Here is a 24,878-nt window from a genome sequence, read left to right as displayed (position 1 = left end):
GTCTTTGAAACATCCCCACTGTTTCCTTCTTCTCTGGCAGACAATACAAGGTCTATTACCCAAGCCCCAAGCAACCTCAGCCAGTGGGCCCTGTTTCCCGTGAATGTGTGAATCAGGGCTCACTAGCCTTCCCTCTTTAGAGGTCAAATGTCTTCTCTCTTGTGTGACTTCTATAAAAGGTTGGCAGCTCCTTTCCCTGGGTGTCAGTCTCAGCCCCTGTTGGAGCAGGGCTGGAAGAAGAGTCACTACCCTTCCTGCTCACACTTATTTATTCTCCCTATACTTCCTGATAAAGGATTTACATGACAGAGGAAAACAGAAGTCATTGTCCAACAGCTTAGCCTCTCTGAGGAAAATATCCAGGTGTGTAGAAATTAGGTCATACTCTGTTTTTGCTTTATTGCTCTCTCCAGCAAATGATCATGGTTTTGTTTGTCCTTTATTCTTGAAGAGGACCATGACATCAGGAAAGTGATGCCATGACTTGCAAATGACTTGGAATTAAATGAGAGAGTGCTGTACAGAGTAATCAGCCTCACTTTCTTCTCTGGAGCCATCTGGGCCCAGTGGCAAGATATTGATCAGGATGACTGGAGATGGCTTCAGATGCAATGGGAGACCTTGACCTTTTTTAAGTTAAGGCCTTTTCCAGGTCTCAGATGATCTGAGGCAACACCCATTCAGTGATTAAGGCTGAGTAAGAAATGAGGCAAAGAATGTCTGGGAGGGGAAGACCCTCAGAGTTTCTGCTTTCTGAAGGCCCCAGTCCTGTGCTTGTTGTGGGTGAGGTTGAATACTGTGGGTTGTCCACTCATGGAAAAGTCTCTTCACTATTCTTTGGTTTGCAGTTTTCAGTGGAGCCCCTTTGAATAGCCCTGGGCACAAGGCTGACTATGGATCACCAAGATTGGACTTAGTCTGGCCCTTGAAACAGGAAATGGCTGATGAGTTTTTAGGAGGAAATCTGATGCTGAGTGGAAGGCTGGCTGAGTGAGGCCTTTGCCAAGTCCATAATTCTATGACTTGGCAATGCTAGTAACACCATCAGAAGGAAAGTTTAGTTAGTAATCAAGGAGAAGTCTTTGCTCTGAGGCCCAGGATCCTTTTCTAAAATGCAGAAAGTAATCTTTCTATCATCAACCTACAAGTATTGTTGTGGGTAAAGGACTTTGAAAACCTTAGTGATATAGAACCATGAGCTATTCTCTTCCTCCTTGTCTTTCATTTCTTCCTTACCCTTTTCCTTCTTCTCCTCTTTCTCCTCTTCCTCCTTCACCTACTTTCCTTCCTTGTTCTTTTGCTACTCTTCTTCCTTTTCCTTTTTCCTATTCATCTTCCTCTCTCTCCTCTTTTTTTTTCCTCCACCTCCTTTTTTTTTTCTTTCTTGTCCTCCTTCATGGGCTGCCCTGTCACCCTACTGTCTAACAATGGGCTTGTAATCCACCAAAGACCCCAGAAAACCTGCTGGCTCCCAATGCCTCTGCTTCCCTTGCCTGGGAAGTTGAGTTTTTGAAGGCAAGGGCAAGGTTTTGTCACTATTCCTAATCTGCCAGTCAGTCAACAAACTTTGATTAAGTACTTCCTCTAAGGCAGACACTAAGCTAAGTGCCAGGCACTGAGAGTGCATTCTGACTTCTTGTTGCTTCTTTAATTTCACTCCTTATAGTAATTTTTTTTCATGTTTACTCTTCCTTCCTATTAGTGAAAAAGTAAAAGCCAGTGTTCTCCTTGTACTGTCCTGAGCCTCTCTCCCTTGGCTTGGTTCCCTCGGCTCCACGTGCTTTGCGGTATCCAAAGCTGGTCAAAATCCAGAACAATCAGGAAGCTGGAGTCCAGGCTCTAGCCTCCCTCAGTCCTGAACCCAAGGAAGTCTTCCTTCTCTCTCCTCCTCCTCTGTTACTTTTCATTATTTTATGGAGAGCCTCCTCAGGTGGAGCTTGCTAGTCAGGCTTAGGTTTCACTGGCATCTTGTGGGATGAACTGAAACTCCTGGAAGGTCCTCACCTCCCTCCTGTGGGTGGGGTTAGGATTCTTCAAAGATGCTCTGGAATGTACTTAATTTTACCCCCCACACCCCCTCTGCCTCATTTATTTGTCAGAGCCTGGCTCTAGCTAGCGATTCAGAGGCTGAGGATTCATTTGAATAATTAATAGATAGGGCAGGTTTGGGGCAAAAGTATGTTGTTCTCCTTGTGGAGCCTGCCTTGCCTTTCTGAGTCAATTCAATTCAACAAATGTCTATTGTAATTAGTGCCTAAAATGTGATAGATGCAAATGATACAAAACCAAAAATAAAAACAGATCTTGGCATCATCAATGAATCATCAAACATTTACTGAGCACTTACTATATGTAGAGCATTGGACTATGCCATGGGTATATAAAGCAAAAGCAAATGAAAACAAACAAAAAAAATATTAAGGTTCATTTGGTCCTAAAACACTGACTTTGGCAGTATTGACACAGTACACATTTGGAGAACAGCTCTTTCTCCCTTGAATTGGCCCTTCTTTTGCACCCTCTTGTCTTCCCTCTCAGGGATCTAGACCCCAACAAAGTCCACGGCTTCTTATCTCTCATGTAGCTTAATGGACATAATGCTGGATCTTGGGGACAGAAGATATCAGTTAAAATCTTTCCTCAGACATTTATTAGCTGTCTGATCCTGGGCAAGTCACTGATCCTTTTACACTTTTATACTTTCATTTCTATAAAATGGGAATAGCCATCCAGACACCATCTGTAGCAGCTAGGTTGGAAGAGCAAAATGGCAGCTCACATTATCTGGATGACATACAAGTCCCCAAATTCAACTGTTCCACAGAGGATCATCAGACTTTAATATCTGTCTTGATGTTACACCACCAGATCCCTTGGCATTGCCCTCTGAGTTATCAGTGTGTCCTACACTCCTCTGTGCCTTGACATTGACCTTGTCAGTGCACCTTTCTAGGCCTTTCCATTTACCTCTCATTAATGGACTCTTCCCCATTAAAGTGAGTTCCCTTGGAGAAGGAACTATCTTGCCTTTTCTATTTGAATCTAGTTTCAATAAATGCTTTTCAGTCATCCATTCATGTTTCCATCCATCCTTCCATCCATCCATCCATTCATTCAATTTTTTTATTCATCTATCCTTTCATACATTCAGAGTTGTTTTGTGAATCAAATAAGATAGTATATGATAAGTGCTCTGGGTTATTTAGAATGCTATTGAAATAGCAACTATTATTATCTTTAAAAAAGCAGTGCCCTAAGTCAGGAAGCAAGCAAAGCTTGGTTAAACAGGCTGAGGTCTCAGGATGGGGCTAATGGAACCTGGTTCCTCTGATGCACTGGCTGGCTAGCCTCGGGTTAGCTCTAGCAACTCTGGGTCTTGGCTTCTTCATCTGATCCTCTTCATGGGATTGTCAATGGGAAACCATTGGTTTCCTTGATTTCTTTCTGTGTAAAACGACATGCCTTGACTAGCACTTCTCTATGGCTGTCTCTGTAACTAATGCTCTCATTCTAAAGTTGTTCCATTCACTGGTAGCATTGACAGGTTTTTCATTCTGATTTTCTCCTTCTAACAGTCATTGCCTTGTTCAGAAAATGCAAATTTTATGGAATAGGGTCTTGGTTGTCAGGTGTGTAAGTGTGGAATCCTAGAGGTGGGTTGGGGGGTGCCCATATTCTCCCTATTTATGGCCAGTGGTCAGTATCAGTGGTGAAGTTGACTACTGCAAACTCCTAGCTCTGAAGGGCAGCATATCCAGACCTCCCATTGTTAAGGTAATTTATTCAAGTTGAATGTCCAAGTATTTTTTTTTTAAACTGAGCCTCAAAGATGTCATGAAAAGGCAAATTATCTTTAGGATGCATAGAGTCCTACAAAAGCAGCTGTTCTTCCGATTTCCTTACTCTGCATTTCTCCCTTGATGTCTCTGAATCCTACCTGGCTGCTTGCCAATGAGGCCACTGCTTTGATTCAGGAGTGCTTAGATTCCAAGAGTACTCTCATCTTCTTTGGGGAGGTGGGGGACTGTGGTTGCACAACACTGCGTGTACTGTCAGACTTGTTCAATGTGTTGGTTAGTTTTGAGGAAACATTTTTCTTCTGCTTTTTAAAAACCTATGTTCCAAGGAATGACTCACTTGGTGGTAGGGAGGGGGGGGATAATAGTGATCTCTCCAGATGTAAAGGTGATAAGAAAACAAAATAGTACATTTTTTAAAGTCCTCAGGGCCACTCCAATAGTCTTACCTTCCAACTAAACTGTATGTTCTCCTCAGTCCTTTGTTTACCAGTCCTCCTCTGCATCCCCCTTAACCTAGAGTGGACAGTGGTAGCTTCCTGAGCTGCTAAACCAAATTCTAGAATGTGGCTCTCTCTAGCCATATTTGAACATCTATTCATCCTTTCAATATACTTCAACTGCTCAAGAGAGATGTTTCTCTCTGTCTGCTATGTTTCAGCTCCTTGGAACAAGGCAGCCCTGTTGCAGCCCTGCTCCCAGAAGGCATTGCACATGTCATTTCCTTACAGCAAGCCAAGATCTTTTCAGCAAATGATGGATAGGAGACTCTCCCTTGCTAGAAGGTGCCTCAGAGACCATTTCATCCAACTCCATCTATAAATGTACAGATGAGAAAACTAAAGCCCAGAGAGGAGAAGCATCTTGCCCAACATCACACAGGTCACACAGTCAGATGCCTAGGGGCTGAGGAAACCAGATCTCTTCCTGGCTCCATAGCTGGCCACTTTTTTTTAATAGATAAGTAACTTCACATCCCTGCAGCTGCCCTATAGAAGGAGACATTCCCAGAATTCTAAGGAAGTGCCTCCAATCACTAGGTGCAGCATCTTATGATGGGGGGAGGGACTCTCATGAGAGCACTGTGGAAATGTTCTTTCATCTAGAGAAAGCTGGAGCATTTCCTGGATTATTGATGATATGGGTGTTCTTTTTTTCCTTTTTTTGCGGGGGGTGCTGTAGAGCCTTCAGGGAGCAAGTTAAGAAAGACTACACTGGACATATCTGGTTTGTATTTTTACTAAATGTGAGGAGAAAAGAAAGGGAGGAAAATCATATTAGGAAGGCAAAAGGCAGCTTGGTGTAATGGACACAGCATAATAAACATCTGATGGAATCTAGATTCAAATTCATCCTCTTGCCCTTGTTAATTCTATGAGCCTAGGCAAGTCACTTGAGTATGAATTTCCTCATTAAAATGACTATAATATTTCCTAGGTACAAAAGAAGAGATTTAGAGTTGGAAGTCATCTTAAAAAGTTTATAAATCAACATTTTCATTTTATACATCAGGAAACAGTCTCAGAAGCTTCCTTTACCACAGAGAGTTATTGTGACATGGTCATGTGCTGAGATGGATTGAATGCTGCTCAAGAAGACCTAAATTCAAATCCTGTCTGAGATACTTGCTAACTGTGTTACCTAGGCAAGTGACTTAGTCTCAGTTTCCTCATCTATAAAATGGAGATAATAATAGCTCCTGTCTTCCAAGACTGTGTTGATAAGCTAATGAGATAACTTATGTGAAATGCTTGGCAAATCTTGAAGTGCTATAGAAATGCTAAGTTAGCTACTGGGAGATGCAAATGAGAGCAGATAATGTATGTAGCTTATAGTCAGCCAGGGGAGCAGAGGAAGGGCACTGCATTTGGGCTGAGAAAGTTCGTGTCCAAATCTCAGCTCCTATGTGGTGGCTGTGTGACATTGGGGAAATTGTTTCACTTCTCTGGGTCTCTGTAAAATGTTAGAGTGTTAAACTAGACCCACTGAGGCTCCCACCATGTCTAACTCACCAATTCCAGGATCTTCTCCCTATTCTGGGCCTTCGTGTCCTCTTTTGGAAAAAATAAACACTGAACTAGATGATGTTAGGCTGTTAGATGTTGAGATGAAATGGACCCCAGTTGTAATCTGGTCCCACCCCCACTTGACAGAAGAGGAAATGGAAACAGAGGAAGGAGGGACTTTCATAAGGTCACACATAGAGGAGTTGGCAGAGTAGGGATTTGAAATCTGGGACTCTGAAGCTATCTCTCATTCCACTGTACCATGCTGCCTCCTTTAAGGATCTTGTTTAAAGAACATTTGCAAAATTGTCATCTGTATATGAGGTCCTCTTAGTAGAAATGCTTGTCTTATTGGTGAAAGGATAGACGTGTCTGAACCTACTTGTTCATCATATAAAGCATCTCCTAGAATTCAGAATCATATATGGAGAAGAATCATATATTGAGGGGCCCATAAGAGATGATTCCCACAGGCAAGTGACGTCATGTGGTAAGTAGTGTCTGAGGTGGTAGAGGGCCCAGGCCTAATGACTCCCAGTCTCATGTCCTTTTCTCCTCCATCACTCAGCCTCTGCATCAGAAGGGTCTACTTTAAGAGGATGGGAGATGACAGGGAACTGGAAGATACAGTATGAACTCACCATTTTTATTTAGGGGATGGAATAGCAGCCTGGCATATTACTGTTCCACTTTGTAAAATGTGAAAATGTAAAGAGCTGTTTGCCAAGTCCCCTATTTCAATTGGCATGGAGACATAGCTTGTCAGAGAGCTGAAAAGTTGGACCAATGAAGTCCGCTATTTGGGATTCTGCTGTTTCTTTCAGAAACAGAGAGAAAAAAAAAACTTGGAAAGAGAGAGAAAGAGAGGACAGGAGAGGACAGGAGAGGAGAAGAGAGGAGAGGAGAGGAGAGGAGAGGACAGGAGAGGAGAGGACAGGAGAGGAGAGGAGAGGAGAGGAGAGGACAGGAGAGGAGAGGAGAGGAGGAGAGGAGAGGAGAGGAGAGGAGTGGAGGAGAGGAGAGGAGAGGAGAGGAGGAGAGGGGAGGGGAGTGGACAGAAGAGAGATACAGAGAAAGAAGAAAAGAGAGATGCAGAAAGAAAGAGAAAAACTGAGAGATACAGAGGAGAGAGAGAGAGAGAGAGAGAGAGAGAGAGAGAGAGAGAGAGACAGAGAGAGAGAGAGAGAGACAGAGAGACAGAGAGAGTTCTTGTGGAAAGACTCCACACATAAATTCTCATAAATTACCTCCCTTAAATGTCAAAATAAGAAGCTGATCCTTATTTTTATGATATGCCTTGAGTGTATTAACACCCACCCTCCCCCCAGTGGAGGGGAGTGAGTGAAAATCTCTATATCCAAAAACACATTCAGCACCTCTGAGTCTAGAATAGCTCTCAGCCCAACTCCAGGATTCACCAGTGCTTCCAAGAAGCTCAGTGGAGAAGAATAGCAAGGCTTACTACCAATCAACCAGTAAGTACTTCCACAGGGCCATTATCAACAGATATCCATCCAACGGCTGAGCACCCCTGCTGCCTGCATGCCCTGACATGTCTCTGTGAAGCCCACCTCCCTTATCTCTCATTGATGAATTACTCCTGGAGGCTCCACTTTGAGGACAGGTGGGGGATAGCCAGTCTTCATGTTCCTTCTAAAACTGTACCCAAATTTCTAGATTTCAGTATTGTTTTACTTCATTAGAACATTAGATCTTTGAGGGCAGGGCCTGGTTCTTGTTTTTGTTTGTTTGTTTCATTTTTTTTTTGGCTAGGCAATGGGTTTAAGTGACTTGCCCAGGGTCACACAGCTAGTAAGTGTTATGTGTCTGAGTCCAAATTTTAATTCAGGTCCTCCTGAGTCCAGGGCCGGTCCTCTATCTACTGTACCACCTAGCTGCCCCAGGGCTGGCTCTTTTTGACTTACATTTGTATCCCCAACACTTAGCACAGTCCTAGTATGTAGCATTTATTTAAAAATACTTGTCATCTTCCTTCACATGCTCCCTTGTTCCTCTTCCTATATGTTTAACCATTCCTTTTCTCTCTCCTTTGCTGAATCATCATCTATATCAAATCCTCTAACTGTGGCTGTCTCCAAAGTTCTGGAAGCCTAGGTTTCCTTCTCTGTCAATACTCCCTCACTTGAACTCACTAGATATCATGGGTTTAGTTTTTGTATTCATGCAGATGATCTCCAGATCAATATTTCTGACCCAAGTCCAAGCCTAGATCCACATCTCAAACCCATTGAGATTCAGTTCTGTGTTACCAGTTGCCTACTGGGCATTTCCAAACCATGCCACCTGCACTCTGCCCCTCCTCCCCATTTCCCCTACAACCCCTCATCATCCAGGAACTGTGAGCCGCCCCCCCCCAGGACCCTGACTATGATATGTGAACTTTTATCCCATCTTGTGTGAAACCAAGCCACCACACCACTTCATACACATTTCCAGACTGCACACATTCCTCTACCTCCTTTTATCTCTCTTTTCTGTATTGTCTTCTTCCATTAGTGTCTAACCTCCTTAAAATCCAGGACTGTATGGCTTGCTTACATTTGTATTTATAGGCAATGCTTGGCATGTAAGAAGAGCTTTTTCTTTCTTTTGGTTCATTCATTCCAAATTGGGTGCACGACAGGACTCTCAAACTCAATATGTTTGAATTAGAACTCTTTATCTTATCCTCTATACAAGCCCCAATTCCAAACATCCATATTTCTGTGGAGGGTCACTGTGCATCTGCCTTCCAGCTTCATAATCTCAGTGCCATTCCCTTATTCTCACTCTCCCTAACCTCACACATCCACTCAGTAATCAAATAAGATCAATTCTATCATCACACAGTAGCTCTTGTGTCTGTAGTCTCCCCACTCACAGAGGTACAAGCCTATTCCAGATCCTCATCACTTTCCACTTGGACCATTGTAATAGCCTCCAGTTGGTCTCCCTGCCTCCAGTCTCTCTCCTCTCCAATCCATTCTCTTGCAGCCAGCAGTGATTTTCCCTAAGCACAGATCTGACCACATCACTCCCCTGTTCAGTAAACTGCAGTTGCTCCTTCTTCTGTCCAGGATCCAATAGAAATCCCTCTGTTGGGCACTTAAGGCCCTTCAAAATTGGGCTGCAACTTTTCCATCTACCTTCATCCATGTTTCTCTCCTGCACACATATTCTAGTAATGATGAAGGAGACTCATGGCCAATGTTCTCTTGGGAAGCCAAGCAGTCAATCTCAATGGTCCCCCCTGATGCACTTTCTCTCCCATTTCTAGGTCTTTGAATCAGTTGTTCCTTATTTCTGCCTATGTTTACATGTATACGTGTTTGCTGTTTAGTCATTTATCCATATCCAACTCTTTTTGACCTCATGGAGCATAGCCCACTAATGCTTTGTGTGGGGTTTTCATGACAAAGATACTGGAGTGCTTTGCCATTTCCTTCTGCAGTGGATTAAGGCAAACAGAGGTTAAGTGACCTGCCCAGGGTCACACCCTGGGCAGATCTTAATTCAGGACTTCCTTACTATAGTCTCAGTGTTCTATCCACTGAGTCATCTAACTGCCTCATATATACATTGGCTTCCTGTACTAGAATGTCCTTGGGGATGGATGGTACTTCATTTTTGCCTCATTATGCCCAGGCCTTAGCATGGTGTTTGATAGCAGAATGCTGAGCTGAGCCTTCAAAGGAAGTAGGAATTGCATGAGACAATTTTGAAGAGGGAGAAGCTTTTAGAGGTCACCAGAGACTCAGGAGATACTTTATTGGGGGTTGTTATGTGAAAGAAAGGGGCCAGGTCTCATTATGCCCACTGGCTAAGCTGGAAAATTCAGCATCTAGCACTGTCAGTTGGTCAAGCAATTATCATTTATTAAGTATTCACTGTGTTCCAGACACTGTGCCAGGTGCTGGTAATATGAAGAAAGGCAAAAAGCATTGTCCCTGCAGTCAAAGAGCTCACGCTCCAATGTAAAGTGGCAAATGGCTACAATACAAATGAGTACTGTATAGGCTAGCTCAAAAGCAATCTTGAAGAGAAGACACTAACATGAAGCAGAAATGGGAAAGACTTCTCCAACAAGGTGGGAGTTTGAGATGGGACTTGAAGGGAGCTGACAAGCAGGAGGCAGAAGTGAGTGGGAAGAACCTCCCAGACACTGAGCAGAACCATCAGAAATTCACAGAGCTGTGAGACTGAGGGTCTTGGGTGAGAAAACCAAGGATCGAAGACTACATTGAGAAGAGTAGGTTAGGAGATGACTGCAAAGGTAAGCATGAGGCTATGTGAGGAAGGGCTTTAAAAGCTGAACATGAGGTTTTATGTTTGATTCTTCAAAGACATTGACACAAACTCCTTGTAAGCACATGAGTCACAAGAGTCAAAGAAAGGGGAAATGGTTAATTTACAGACCAAAGAAAATAAATAGTCTCATTTATGAGACACTCTATTCCACCCCCCCCAAAAAAAAGAGACTTGTGCATCCTCATTCTCTTATGATCATGCATAGGCAGGAACCCTATAGCCAGGCATGGCTACTGTACTCATTAGTGTGTGTCTTCTCTTTCGGTTCTCCTTCAAGTCTTGTTCCAATCTACTTAATGTAGATTATTCTGTCAGCCATTCTCAGACACTGCAGCAGAAGATGATAGCTCTCCTTCCTTAGCACCCTTTCCTATCATGGTTCTTCAGCCATGTCTCTGTTCTGTAGCTATCCACCATATGGTACTGAATGACATTGCCTGTTGCTGCCTGCATAGGGATTCCATATGGAGCTCCTCAGGTCAAACACTTCTTTAGCATCCTGTCCTGTAATGAAAGGAGACTCACCCATTGCCTAGAGATGCTTCCTTTCTTTTACTTTCTGCATCCATCTCAGACACAGTACCTCGAGACAATCCCTACTCTGGCTTTTTTCCTTTCACGATAATTCCTGATGACTTCTAGACCCATGGAAACTGGCCTAGTGTTCACCTTTGAACATTTGCTCTCTTGACTTCCTTCAAGACTCAGTTTAAATCATACCCAACTTAGGAGGATTTCCTGCCTCCCCTTTCTCCCATGTTTGCAGTGCCTTCCACAATAAGATTGCTTTCCATTTTCTCTGTAAGTATCTATATCTTTACAGGCAGGGACTGTTTTTGTGACAGTTTAAATTATCATCAGTTCTTACCACAGTGCTTCATATGTAACAAGCACTTAATATACATTTGTGAAGGATTGATCAAGGAAAAACCACCGTAGAGAGCATTCTGCCAAGCCAGTCTTCTTCCCCATTGCCAGTGTGGATGACTACCCCAGTATCCAGGCAGTACCCCTTGAACTCAAGTGAACAACTTCTGTGGAGGGTCAGGCTCAGCAAAACTCACCATTTTGTCCCTCAATTTCATTTTAGGCTTTTTGGCAACAATTTGGCATATAGTTCTCTTGCAGCAACCTGGGGAGTGAGAGGGGGAAGAGAAAAATACTTCTGGCACTGCTACATTTGATTCATCTTCCTTTGAATTTAAGTAGCTGTGACATTGTCTTATGAAAAAAAAAATAAAGCCTCCCCCATTTCACTGCTGTGATACTGGGCCCCCAGTGAGGAAGCAGCTGAACATAAGACTTCTAAAATAAGTAGATACCCCAAAAGACATTCCCACCAGTTGTTGGGTGGCTCTGAGATCAGCTATCCAATATACTCATCGACAAGCGGAATATTAACCTATCTACTTCCCTTCCTGGTACTGGGAAAATGCTGAATAAATGGGAGAAGGCAGGTTGGGAACATAATATTTGGGTTGCATTTATTGCCATTGTGAATTGGGCAAGTTCTCATCTTTCTGTATAACTAAGATATTCATAGAGCTAAAGATGTACTTAGTGAGAAATCTAGGATTGGCTGGAGGATGTGGGGAGGGAGAATAGCTCAGACTCCAGTGTAAATAGCAATAAAGAGGGAGGGGGAAGCCTCCCCTTATTTCTCTGATAGGATATCTAGATATCAGGAGCTAAGTTCAAATTTTTCTGGGATTGTCCATCAGACCTTCAGTACTCATACCCATAGCCTGTAGAAGACTCTGTGTGAGAGATCTCTTTTCCCTTGAATCCCAAAGACCCCTTTTCTGTGCCTCCCTGCTTCCCTCTTAGTTTTGAAGGAAACTGGTTAGAGGAAGGGATGGAAAATATCCCTAAGTAAAGTTATTTTTTTTTCTTTTTCATCTACAACATTTCACTTCATAAGCTTTTCTAAAGAGTGAGAGTTTGGCTGAGGTCCAGGCTGCAAAGAGAGGGTGAAGACTTTTTCTTCACAAGGTCCCAAGGGTACCTTTCTAAGATAAAGGGATTTTGAAGGGAACTGCTTCCATTGAGAAAGCAGTCATGGTACCAGAAGACTATAGAAATAATAACAATAATAGCAACAATAGCTAACATTTAAATAGCTCTTACTATGTGAAAGTCAGGGTGCTAAACTTAAAATTTTGGCCAGATTTTGCAAAGCAATTTACACAAATACATGCAAAGGATCTTTGACTTCCAAGGATGTAGGTATTCCCTTCACAGATGCAAATCACCACCCATCCACATCTGCCCATCTGGGATGACTTTTTTTCTGTTCTATTAATTCACCATTGGGAGACCACCAAGTAAGCTTGGGCCCTTCCGAGCACCCCATAGACAATTCTAAAAGAATCCAAGTGCATCCTTCCTCCCTGTGTTTTGAACAGATGTCTTTTCTTCCTCCTCAGATGCTCCTCAGGCACTCTGTTTGAATCTTGCCATTATCCTATATTGTCACTTTACCTTTCTGTCTTTCTTTCAAAGTTAAATGCTTCTTCAAAGGAATTGAACATTGTATCTACTCTTACCCTTCTGGAGAAACTGAGTGGAGAAATTAAAGGGATTCACTAAGTATTAATTAAAAGAAATAAAAAAGTCTCTGATTCTTTGGTAATGCAACACATAATGGAGTGAACTACCATTCTCTGGAAGATATTTCTATGTTTTTGTGTGGGCATGAGTGTACATATGTGAGCACTTTAGCATGCAGCCCTTATATGCCTCATTTCTCAATGTTCTTGCATGAATTTGAGAGGGACAGGATTGCCATGGAGTCTTAAATGTGTTTTGAGTCAGGTGCATTTTCAGGCTCATTTTTGTTTTTAAATTCGTAGGCAGAGACCATCAGCTAAAACTTTCCTTCTCATCTCTTGTTCAGTTCCTTGTGCCTCTTGATGAGGGTGGACAGAAATAACTTCTGTCTCACTCTCTTTCCCTTTTTGAAGCAGTGATTGCTGTCTGCCATCCAGCCCCCTGCCTTCACTCTGCCACAGATGGTCTCTAATTCCCTTTCCCTGGAGTAGCCATGAAAAGATGCAGATGATATTTTGGGAGTCTGTGTCATTAGACTACATCTACTCAGACCTCTAGTTAGTCATCTCAGGGGGTTGTTTGTCAATTTTTAAGAATTCCAAACTGCTAAACTTGGCTTGTTTTATAGCAGCCACAACATACGTGCTTTCCTCTCATCCAGTACTATCTTTTCCATCATCCTTTCAGGCTGTAGAATGTCGACCATTGGATGCTTTGAAGGGTTCCAGCCTGTGGCACTGAAGCCAGATGGAGATGATCAGCCCTCAGCAAAAGACAGCCTCCCAATGGAAGAGGGGAGTTCAGGCAGAGACTCAGTGCCCAGCAGAATGGCAAGGCAGCCTAGTGTGACCGAGTCAGTTCTCTACCCAAATCTGTACACTCAGCCACATTGCACACGCAAGTACTTTGTTACTCGGGTAATGGATCTTGCTTCTATTTCTTAAACCACATCTTGGATTTCATGGGAGTGGGCAGAGGGCATAGGCTGGCAGGTCTTAAAAAGTGTTAAGTTTAACATGCATAGTGTCATCTAAAGGGTTAAAATAAAATACTGAGCTAGCTGCTGACCGGATCAACATAGGTTAATATGACGCTCTTTCTGGAGTTAAAAGACTCTCAGAGGCCATCTAACCAAAACTTCTCATTTTACATATGGAACTGAGGCCAAGAGAGTTAAAATAACTCGTCTAAAGTCTTATAGCTAAGTAGCAAAACCATTATTCATACTCAGGTTCTGCAACTTTAAATTCATTGAGTTCCTCATCTTTCTCAAGCCCAGTCCAGTATGTTTTTCACTTCATTCATTCATTCAATCATTCATTCATTCATTCCCTTATTCATTCATTACTTTCCTTTATCTTATATTTATCAAGTGTCAGCTATGAGCAGGGAGGTATGTAAGACAGGACTGAAATAGAGATATAACAGAGGGGTGGCTTTCAAGCATTTTAAACTAAATGCAGAGAGGCAGGCCATGCATACCAATGATTATAATAGACAAAGCAAATGAGGATTATTCTGAGCAAAGACAAAAAGGTCCTTTCAGCTGAGGAGGAAGAGGAGGAAGAGGAAGAAGAGAAGAAGAGAGAGTTTCATGGCACAGATGACACCTAGGTAAGGCTCTATGATCTAGTGGCAGGTACTAGACTTGGAATCCCAAGGGTCTAATTCTGACCTGGAGGTGCTGAGGAGGGCAGTGGAGAAGCAGGAATATAAGGAGTGGCCAGAAATACAAAGATGGGGAGTGAAGGAGCAGCAAGAGAATGATGGACTCACTAGCAGTTGGGCTAGAACATGGTCTATGTACCAAAGTATGGATGGATTAGTGCATGGTATGCTAGATCATAGTCACCTTCAAATTCTCCCTTAACCCTTTCTAGTTGAAAGTATCAGGTTAAACTTAGTTTTCTCATCCCTAAAACAGAGTCGATAATATCTGATAGTGTTGGAGTTTCCAATAAGATGAATTCTGCAATTCACTTTGAAAATCTTACAGTCTTTGTGCATTTGTACATTTACAACATGCACACATGCAAACATACATCTTGTATTTGTGTGTGTGTGTGTGTGTGTGTGTGTGTGTGTAAAAAGATTTGGACTGGGCCTATGAGTTTATCATTGCAGAAAACTCCTAGTAATGAAACTTCCTCCATGAAGATGAATCAATCATCCAATCAATCCATCCATCAAGAAATATATATTAAGCACCTATTACATGCCAGGCAGTGTGCTAACCATTGGGAATACAAATACAAAGAATGAAGCGATCCATTTTAGCAAAGTGCTTACATTCAATTGGTACTTAACAGTCTTAAATACTTGTGTATGGTACTAAGAGGTTAGGTGACTTCCTCAGGTAACATAGAAAGCATGTTAGAGATGGGATTTCACCCTATGTCTTTGACCCTATGACCTAGTTTTCTCTAGTTTCTATACTAATAGCCTTCACACACACACACACACACACACACACAGAGTTACATTATGTGTATATGTATATATACACATATGGGCATATGTGTGTATATATGTAGTTGCATAAATATGTTTCCATGTGTATGTATATTTATAGGCATATATGTACATATTTGTATATATGCATATATCCTGTATGAATTTGTATGTACATATGTGTATATATATATATATATGCATGTGTATAAATATTTGTATATAGCTATATATCTATGTTTGTGTGTGTGTGTGTATATATATATATATATACATATATATATATATATATATACATATATATATATATATACATATATATATATGCAGAGAGAGAGAGAGAGAGAGAGAAGTGTACATATTTACATATTTTCATTTGTGTTCAGTCACCCTTTGTGACCCCATTTGGGGTTCCTCAGCAAAGATACTGGAGTGATTTGCCATTTCTTTCTCCAGCTCATTTTACAGATGAGGAAAGTAAGACAAACAGGGTTAAGTGACTTGGCCAGGGTCAGACAGCCAGTACACATCTGAAGCCAGATTTGAACTCAGGAAGATGATTCTCCCTGACTCCAGGCCTGGCACTTCATCTGCTACACCACCTAGCTGCCCCTTCGATATATACATGTACATATACATACACACACACACACACACACGTATGCATAGGATGAGGAGCTGATAAGAGAGAAAGAGTTCAGAAGTTCATTATACACACACTCACAAATGTGTGTGTGTACATACATGTATTTTAAGGATATATGTATATAAAGACACACACATACATGTGTTTCACCTACATATGCATGTACACACATACTCTCTGTGTGCCACATAAGGTAGAGTGAGAGAAGGAAGGCCCCAGGAACGGGCTGTCTCTCACAGCAGGGAAGCAGAGATCCAAGTCAAATGGATGGTTTGACAACTTTGTCAAATGCTTTTGTGAGGCTAAAGAATCTGGATCCCACAAAAGCAAACTAAGAAAACAAACAAAAAAATTGAGCCGTGTCTTCCATCCCCAAGAAACTGTGTAACGGCAGCGAGACATGCCTGAGCCCCGGTGTCCCGGCTCGCCGTGCAGCCCTTCTCCCTGTAGTATCCCTGTTCACGACCCCATGTGGCGTCCTCGAAGGTTCAATCACTCAGACGGGGTAGAGGCAAACACTGCAACGCGTCTCAGCTTGACTCCTGTGGCAGCAGAAAGACAGAGCGTCAGGTCGTTTATTTTAATTTTCATATGCGCTTGGGGAAGAGTGTTTCAAACAAGATGCCTGAGAATACAGAATGGCCTGCACCAATATTGCAAGGAATTGTAATCGTGTCTGTGCAGGTATACGCGGATCGTCAACTATTGTACTATTGTACAGGACACTGTGCTGCACACCCACACACATTTATTTTGACAAAATGAATCAAAGCATCTCAGAGTTGGAAAGGAACTCATCGACATAGAGGCCAGCCCCTATCTAACCAAGAATCCCCTCCCCCATCCCCACCAAGAGGTCTTTCAGTTTTTTTTTTTTCCTTGACAATATCCAGCTACAGGAGACCGGGCTTCTTCCTGAAGAAGCCCAATCCACGTCAGACAGCTGTAAGTGGGAGGAGGTATTTTCCTGATATACATCCATTACTGCTGATTGTATCACCTGGGATACAAGTAGAATACATGTGCTATCTCTTCCATACAACAGCTATTCAGTCATTTAAAGGCCTCCGTGATACCACCCACCCAAGTCCTTTCTTCTCTAGGCTGAACAGACTTTATTCTTTCAGGTAATCCTTTTATGTCCTTAGTTCAGTATCCTTCACCATCTGACTCGCATTCCCCTTTACACTGTAGAACTCATCAAGGTCCTTCCTAAAATATGGCATCCAGAACAGAGCACAATTGGGATTTATTCACACCAGAGTATAGTGGGGCTGTCATCTCTCAGAAGTCCTGGGTGCCTCGCTCAATGAAGCTGGAGATCCTGAGCACCACTGGCTGCCATGATCACATCACTGACTCTGACGGAGTTTGCCATCAGCTAAAACTTTCAGCTCTTCCTCAAGCAAGTCATGTTCTAGTCATGCTTCCCCCACATTGTACTTAAATGATGACTTATTTGAAGCCAAGTGTAAGACTCCATTGGATATCCCTTCCTTTGAATTGGACCTAAAACCACAACTGGCAATTTGTTAGAGTGGTCATTCGACTGGCCCCATATCCACTTAACTTCATAACTGTATATTTGTTAGTTATAGCACAAAACACTTCAAGAAATGGAGGCATGAACTGTGACTCTAAAGTAAATTCAATTAATAAAAATAACAACTACTCTTTTGAGTCGTAAGGAGGAGTAGCGTTGTTTAAAGGTCCCAGGATAATTACTCAGAGTCAACTTTGGTAGTGTGGGAGTAGCAAGGGAAGGGGGATGCAGTAGTGCTTGCAGCTTTGAACTTGTTAGAACATTAGAGGAAGGCACTTGGATTTTTTTCTGCTCTCCCTTCCTCTACCCTTTCTCATGTTCCTTCTCCTTGATTCTCCTGCTTCTACACTCAGTGTAGGAGAATGGGGAGAAGGTACTGGAGACTCACCAAGGAGTCTGAATGGAGCAAGGAGATCTGAATGGGTGTGTTGAGTATATATGGATTTGATGGCGGTGTCTGGCTTGCTCTGTCCAGGACTAAAAGCACCTCTTTGTCATTAAACAATGAAGAGCCGCAAGTGACCAAGGTCTTCATCAGTCTTGAGCACACTTGAAATAAAACCCAAGTGGGCACCAGAAGTCAAATATGGAAGAGTTGTAGGAGACTCAAAGAGCAAATATTTAGCAACAGGGCACCCTAGGGTGAATCAAGGATATTTCGGAACCTGTAAGAATGGCCAGCAAGTCAGACAGATGCTGGTCTATTTGCTTCAGCCGGACTCATTGAACTTTTTATTGCTGCTTCAATATTGAGAAGAGAAGCTGCTGACTGGCTTCCACCTTGGGCCTTTGTTTTGTTCTGAAGTGCTTGCTAGGGCCGTAACTCACTGGAGGGAGACTGAACTGGCTCAGAGTGATTCTTGAGAAAGAAGAGCTGCCCTTGATGTACATGATTCAGATTGATAGACTGGCCCGAAGGCTTTTAGACAGTGACGTTAAGAACCAAGGGCTGTCTTTCAAAGGACAGAGAAGTCAACTCATGAGGCTGCTGAGAACACTTAGATAATGGAATCCGTAGACTAGAGAGGTCAGCATGGAAAAGCTACAATGAGCCATTCAAGCCTGAGATGAGATCATATTGGCAAACTTTGGACACCACTAAGCATCGATTGTGTGACCGGCCACTTGGCCAAAATCACATTTAATAGATGAGAGGACAAACTAACAAGGACGTCTCATATATGCCACGAATCTGTTTGGACAGCCCTTTCTCACTGTTTTAGCTCATTTGCTATTAAAGCTCAAATACAGCTAATGCAGCCCGCCTGTCTTTTTTGAACAAAAGTACCACTCAAGGCTAACGACTCAAGGTATATTATGATAATTGCTTTTCTTGTGGAGACTGATATTCCAAAGCAATGTTTTATGAAAGGAACAATACTCGCGCCACATGGGGAAAGATATTTTTAAACTCCCTGTAGAACTCTATATTAGTAAGATACCTTATCAGAAAATTGAAAGAGATTGGGGATGGGGAATTATCTCTAAATTTATACTTAAGAATGTAAATTACATACAAACTAATGGGACTAAAACTATTTGATCTTTTAATATTTAATTAACGGTTCCCCATAGCCTTTTTATAGCTCATGTGCCATTGTAAATTGGGAGAGTTTAATAAGCAGGTTTGGGGCTCCCCATTGTGTCGTGAGATCGCTCTGCCACCATGACACTGACTTGGCTGGAGTACTTCCCCTCTTTCTCTCTACACTTTTTTCTCTGAGCCCCCCTACTTGCAGCTGTCTACACAGGTATCTCCTTGGTCTAAATCTCTGACAAGTGAGAGGGTAGGTGGCTTCTCTATCCCCTCTCCACCTTAGATGGTATGATAACATGATGATGGCTGTTGATCCTTCCAAGAACAGATACTCAGCAGGGTCAGCAAGACTCCTGCCTGAAAAAAGAAATGATCTGCCCCCTCCTACCCTCACCCCAGGAAAAAGAAAAGTTTTAATAGACTTTTCTAATCATAACTTCTTTTCATGAGATCTTGTTGACTCATATTACAGTTGTCTTAAAAGGCTGTTGCTGTTCTTTCAAAGATAATGCTTATTAAAAGGTCTTATTATTTATGGAGTCACAGGGTGATTTCCATTCTGGTATAAATGCAGATTTCCCCATTGAATCTTCAAGGCACATCTTTTACTAAGGGGCTGGGGGCTGGAGGCTGGAGGCTGAGAGTCAACGGGGTGCTCCTCCCTCCTCTGATGGCCAAGGGTGAGGAAGTTTTTGAAACTCAAACACTTCATGAGAATAAAGAAGACTGTGCTCATTTCTTATTGGATTTCAATATGGGAAGTCCATCATGCTTTCATTTCTCCACCCCCACCTCCATCAAGTTATTGATCTCCCTGCAGTGGGTCTTTGTTACACCATCTGCTATATTAGCTGAGGCAGAAACTTTATTAAGGAAAGGGATGAGATGGAAGTGATGCACATTTTGAGCCAGCAAGCCAGATAGGCAGGCCTGGCCAACTCCAGTGACCAGGAGGACTATTCAGGCTCACTGTGTTTATGTGTGTGCATGGAGGAAGGAAGCGAGCACCAGCCAGGGATATGTCTAAATCCTTTCATTATCTCTCCCACCTTAGAAGGCCCACACTTGCCTTTGGACACCTGGCCAGATAACCTCTGGTATAGTATATACCTTCCAATCAGGCATCTGGTAATATTCTGAACTGTTATCACTTGGCATCAGAAACAGCTGTGGTTTGAGGGATCTGAATTCTGTTTTCCTTCATAGAGGGGTACAATTCACTGAATTCCTAAAGTCAATACCTCAGCCTCTCACTTACCTTTCAAGGCTCAAGGCCTATGTTGGCCTCTTGCCAATTTTAAGCAATGAGACAGTAAATCTGTGTAAATGAGACAGCTTAGCAGAGAAAAAAAAGAGCTGGCCTTGGATTTAGGAAGATTGACTTCAAAGCCCACAGCTTTTGCAAGGCCTGAAAACCTGTCTGAGTCTAGGGTGACACTTTAGGGGCTATTAGCTAAGCTATAGATCCTTATGACCTACCTAAGTGATGGGAACAGAATGAAGCAGAAAACTCCATGGGACAGAATCTTAGAATTCCTCTAGGTAACTAGTTCTTAAGCTTGTGTGTGTGTGCATCCTGGGCCACTCTAGCAGTCTATGTTGCCCTTTGTAGAAGAAGACTTTTGAAGACAGAAAACAAAACATGTAGGATTACAAAGGAAAGCAAAGATGGAAGAATTAGGGCAGGTAGATGGCAGAGTAGATAGAGGACTAGGCCTGGACTCAAGAAGACCTAAGTTTGAAGTGAATCTCAGATACTCACTAGCTGTATGAACTTAGAAAAGTCACTTAATTTCTCTTTGCCTCAATTAACTCAACTGTAAAATGAGGACGATAATGCCACCTACCTCCCTGGGTTTCTAGGAGGACCAAATGAGATATTTGTGAAGCATTTCGTTTAGTTCCTGGTATGTAGTACATGCTATACAAATGCTAGCTATTTTTTAATTATTAAATGCAGTGCTCTATCTCTCCACATATAGTTGTACAAGATAAGTATATATATATATATATATATATATACACACACACACACATACATACATACACACACACATAAAGAAGCTTTCTTATGGTCATAGAGCTAATTGATGGAGGTAGTATGGTGCTAAAAGTCACATCTCCTGACTCTCATTTAACTACACTAATGGCCAAGAAAAAGCAAGCCATGCCCAAAAAGGTGTTTGTTTTCATTGAGGAAACACTTTGATCCATTCTATCTTGTAAAATCTCACTTGGTTTCCTAGGAGCTTGTGACAGTCTCTATCCCAACCTAGCTACCAGCTGTGTTTCTATTTGTAAGATGAGAGATACAGCCTGGGGGTATTAGGGGTGTGGGGATATTGTATTTTGTAATTGTCATGACCTTGGTTCAAATAGTGTGTCCCATGAGGACATGGTGGGTGCCTGTCAGGGGCTGATTAATTTAATCCTGCTGCAGTGACAGGCCGGTGGGCAGCATTAGTCTGGTGGCTTGGTAAGAGCTTGAGCCAGAACCAGGAAAGGGGATAAAATCCAGGGGGCAAGAAATAGGACATACCAGACCTAGGGAATTACCCAGAAGGGAGTAATCAAGATGCCTTACAGATGCCTGGATGATTGATCAGAAAGGTATATTGTGCTAGGCTGGGAGAAAAGGGCAGATAGGCACAGGCAGTAGTGAGCCTGGAACAGGCCTCAGAGGACTGAATCCCAGGCAGCTGTGGCAGTTCCCAGACTCCTCAATCCACAAATGCCAAAGACAACTTAGAAAGTCAGTGAGAAAAGTCTACTTCTGTGGTGCTAAGAGAGAAAGACTGGGCCTCAGATCTAGTTCCCTGAGAACACAGCCCATGGTGGGGCAGCTGCCTCCTGAGCTTCTGGCCCACAGACTGAGGGGGAACCTAGTGGGTGATCAGAGGGGGATTGCAGGGTTCTCTCTCCTGGTGCTGAGGCAGGAATCTCTTGCTTTGCCCGTGCTTGGGTCTGGGTCACAGTTCTGGGTGGTGGTCCTGGGGTGAGGAGGAGCACTGGCTTGGTGGAGCTTGTAGTGGCTGTGGACAGGAAACCTTCTTCACAGTTCCAGGAAAGAAAGGAGTGCTTGTGGTCACTACTAGACCACAGCACAGGCCAGGAAAGGAGTGAACACCTCACCCCTTATCACACCACCTTGAAAGAAATGAAATTTATGGGTCCCTACAAGTACCTCTGAAAACAGCTATATAAACCCCTGAAGCTTGGGACAGTACTTCCTCCACATTGGAAGCAGATTTGTACCTTAATAAAGATTTTAAAACTCAATTAATTGGCTGGGATCATGAGCAAGCAGTGCAAAAAGAGTCCGACTACATTATCTTACTTTGGTGAAAAAGAAGATCAAAATATACAACCAGAAGAAGACAACAAAGTCAAAGCTCCTACATCCAAAGACTCCAAGAAAAATATGAATCAGTCCCAGGCCTTGGAAGAGATCAAAAGTGATTTTGAGAAGCAAGTAAGAGAAGTAGAGGAAAAACTGGGAAGAGAAATGAGAGTGATGCAACAAAATCATGAAAAACAAGTCAACAACTTGCTATAGGAGACCCAAAAAAATACTGAAGAAAATAACAACTTAAAAAATTGCCTAACCCAAATGGCAAAAGAAGTCCAAAAAGCCAATGAGGAGAAGAATGCCCTAAAAAACAAAACTGGCCAAATGGAAAAGGAAGTCCAAAAGATTACTGAAGAAAATACTTCCTTAAAAATTAGAATAGAGCAATTGGAAGCTAGTGACTTTATAGAAATCAAGACACTAAAAACAAATCCAAAAGAATGAAAAATAGAAAACAATGTGAAATATCTCATTGGAAAAACAACTGACCTGGAAAATAGATCCAGGAGGAGAATTTAAAAATTATTGGACTATCTGAAAGCCATGATCAAAAAAAGTGCCTAGACATCATCTTTCCAGAAATTATCAAGGAAAACTGCCCTGATATAGTAGAACCAGAGGGCAAAATAGAAATTGAAGGAATCTACCGATCTCCTCCTGAAAGAGATCGCCAAAGGAAAACTCCTAGGAATATTGCAGCCAAATTCCAGAGTTCCCAGGTCAAGGAGAAAATATTACAAGCTGCCAGAAAGAAACAATGCAAGCACTGTGGAAACACAATCAGGATAACACAAGTTTTAGCAGCTTCTACATTAAAGGACCATAGGGCATGGAATTTAATATACCAGAGGGCAAAGGAGATAGGATTACAACCAAGAGCCACCTACCCGGTAAAACTGAGTATAATCCTTCAGGGGAAAAGATGGTCATTCTGTGAAATAGTGGACTTTCAAGCATTCTTGATGAAAAGACCAGAGATGAAGAGAAAGTATGACTTTGAAATAAAAGACTCAAGTGGAACATGAAGAGTACTTGGGGCATACATTCCTGCATGGAAAAATGATATTTAGAACTCATGAGACCTTTGTCAGTATTAGGGTAGTTGGAGGAAAAAAAAAATATGTGTATGTGTAGGTAGATAGATAGATAGATAGATAGATAGATAGATAGATAGATAGATGGCACAGGGTGAGTTGAAGATTAAGGGGTCATATCTGGAGAATAAAATTAACAGATGAGAGAGGATTGCATTTGGAGAAGAAGAAAGTGAGTGGTAGAATGAGGTAAATTATCTCACAAAAAAAAATGAAAATAAAAGGCTTTTACAATGGAGGGGAAATGGGAGAAGTTGAGAGGGAATGAGTGAATCTTATTCTCATAGGATTTGGCTTAAGGAGGGAATAACATACACATTCAATTGGGTATGGAAATCTGTCTTACCCTTTGGGAAATTAGGAGGAGAAGGGGACAAGAGAGCAGGGGGATGATAGAGAGGAGGGCAGATTGGGAAAGGGGGTAATCAGAAGCAAATACTTCTGAGGAGGGATAGGGTCAAAAGAAAGGAAAAATAAATGGGTGTGCAGGATAGGATTAAGGGAAATAGAGTTAGTTTTTCATGACATGTCTACTACAGAAGTGTTTTGCATAACTGCACATGTATAACATATATTGAGTTGCTTGCCTTTTCAATGAGGGTGGGTGGAGAGGGAGGAAGGGAGAAGATTTGAAACCTAAAGTTTTAAAAATATATGATTAAAAAATGTTTTCACATGAAACTGGGAAATAAGGAACACAGGAAATGGGATACAGAAGTCTGTCTTGCCCTACAGAAAAATAGAAGGGAAAGGGGATAGGAGAATGGGGGGTAGATAGAAGAGAGGACAGAATAGGGGAAGGGATATTCAGAATGCATGCCATCTTGGGGTCAGGGGAGGGGTGAGATGGGGTGAAAATTTGGAACTCAAAATCTTGTGGAAATAAATATTGAAAACTAAAAATAAATAAATTGATATTAAAAAAGTGAAAAATGAAAAAAATTTAGAGGCTGTAAAAAAAATAAGATATGGCCTGGAGGAGGAAGAAGGAGCAGAGAGAAAGGCAGTGGCTGGTAGCCAATAGGTCACCCAATCAAACTTTGGTGACTCCCAGAGTAAGGAAGAAGGGCACCCATTTAAGTGCGCAGGGAGTTATTTTATGAGCTGCCCTGTGATTTTAATTTGATTAGTCCTAAAAGGCTATCTGAGGTGAAGAAGTTAAGCAGCTTACCAGGCTCATACTACTGAAAGGGGCAGTGTGAAACTGGCTTTTCCAGACTCCACTCCAAATTCATCAGTTTAATTGTGATGGCCTGCTGACTTTTTAGATCTAGCATGGCTTCTCTCCTCCACCTTCTCGATTCTCTCCCTCCTCCTGCTCCTCCCCCTCCTCCTCCTCATTGTTGTTGTTCTCCTCTTTCTCCTCCTTCCCTTCCTCATCCTCCTCTTCATCTTCTGTTCTCTCTGTATCTCTATCTCCACTTCTCTACCTCTCTCTATCTGTCTCTCAATGTCTCTGTCTCTTGTTTCTTTCTGTATCTGTGTGTGTCTGATTGTCTCTGTCTCTCTATGTGTATCTAACTCTTTCTTCATTTCTTTGTATATCTGTCTCCATCTCTATTTCTCTATCTTGTTCTCTGTCTCTATTTTTGTCTCT

The 24,878-nt window shown here is 42.2% G+C and overlaps 1 protein-coding gene across 1 annotated transcript in view; it reads left to right on the top strand.

Moving 5' to 3' along the window:
- TPRG1 (tumor protein p63 regulated 1) overlaps positions 1-24,878 on the top strand; it is a 145,138-nt gene that overhangs the window by 13,965 nt on the left and 106,295 nt on the right. The window contains exon 2 of the mRNA XM_020989050.1: positions 13,349-13,578. Within this exon, the coding sequence (XP_020844709.1) occupies positions 13,357-13,578 (222 nt within the window). The 5' untranslated portion in view covers positions 13,349-13,356. The remainder of the gene's footprint in view (positions 1-13,348; positions 13,579-24,878) is intronic.

This window comes from Phascolarctos cinereus, unplaced genomic scaffold, assembly GCF_003287225.1.
Source record: "Phascolarctos cinereus isolate Bilbo 61053 unplaced genomic scaffold, phaCin_HiC Scaffold_7;HRSCAF=346, whole genome shotgun sequence".
Classification (NCBI taxonomy): Eukaryota; Metazoa; Chordata; class Mammalia; order Diprotodontia; family Phascolarctidae; genus Phascolarctos; species Phascolarctos cinereus.
The sequence above is the reverse complement of the archived record's forward strand: the minus strand, read 5'-3'. Positions and strand labels throughout refer to the sequence as shown.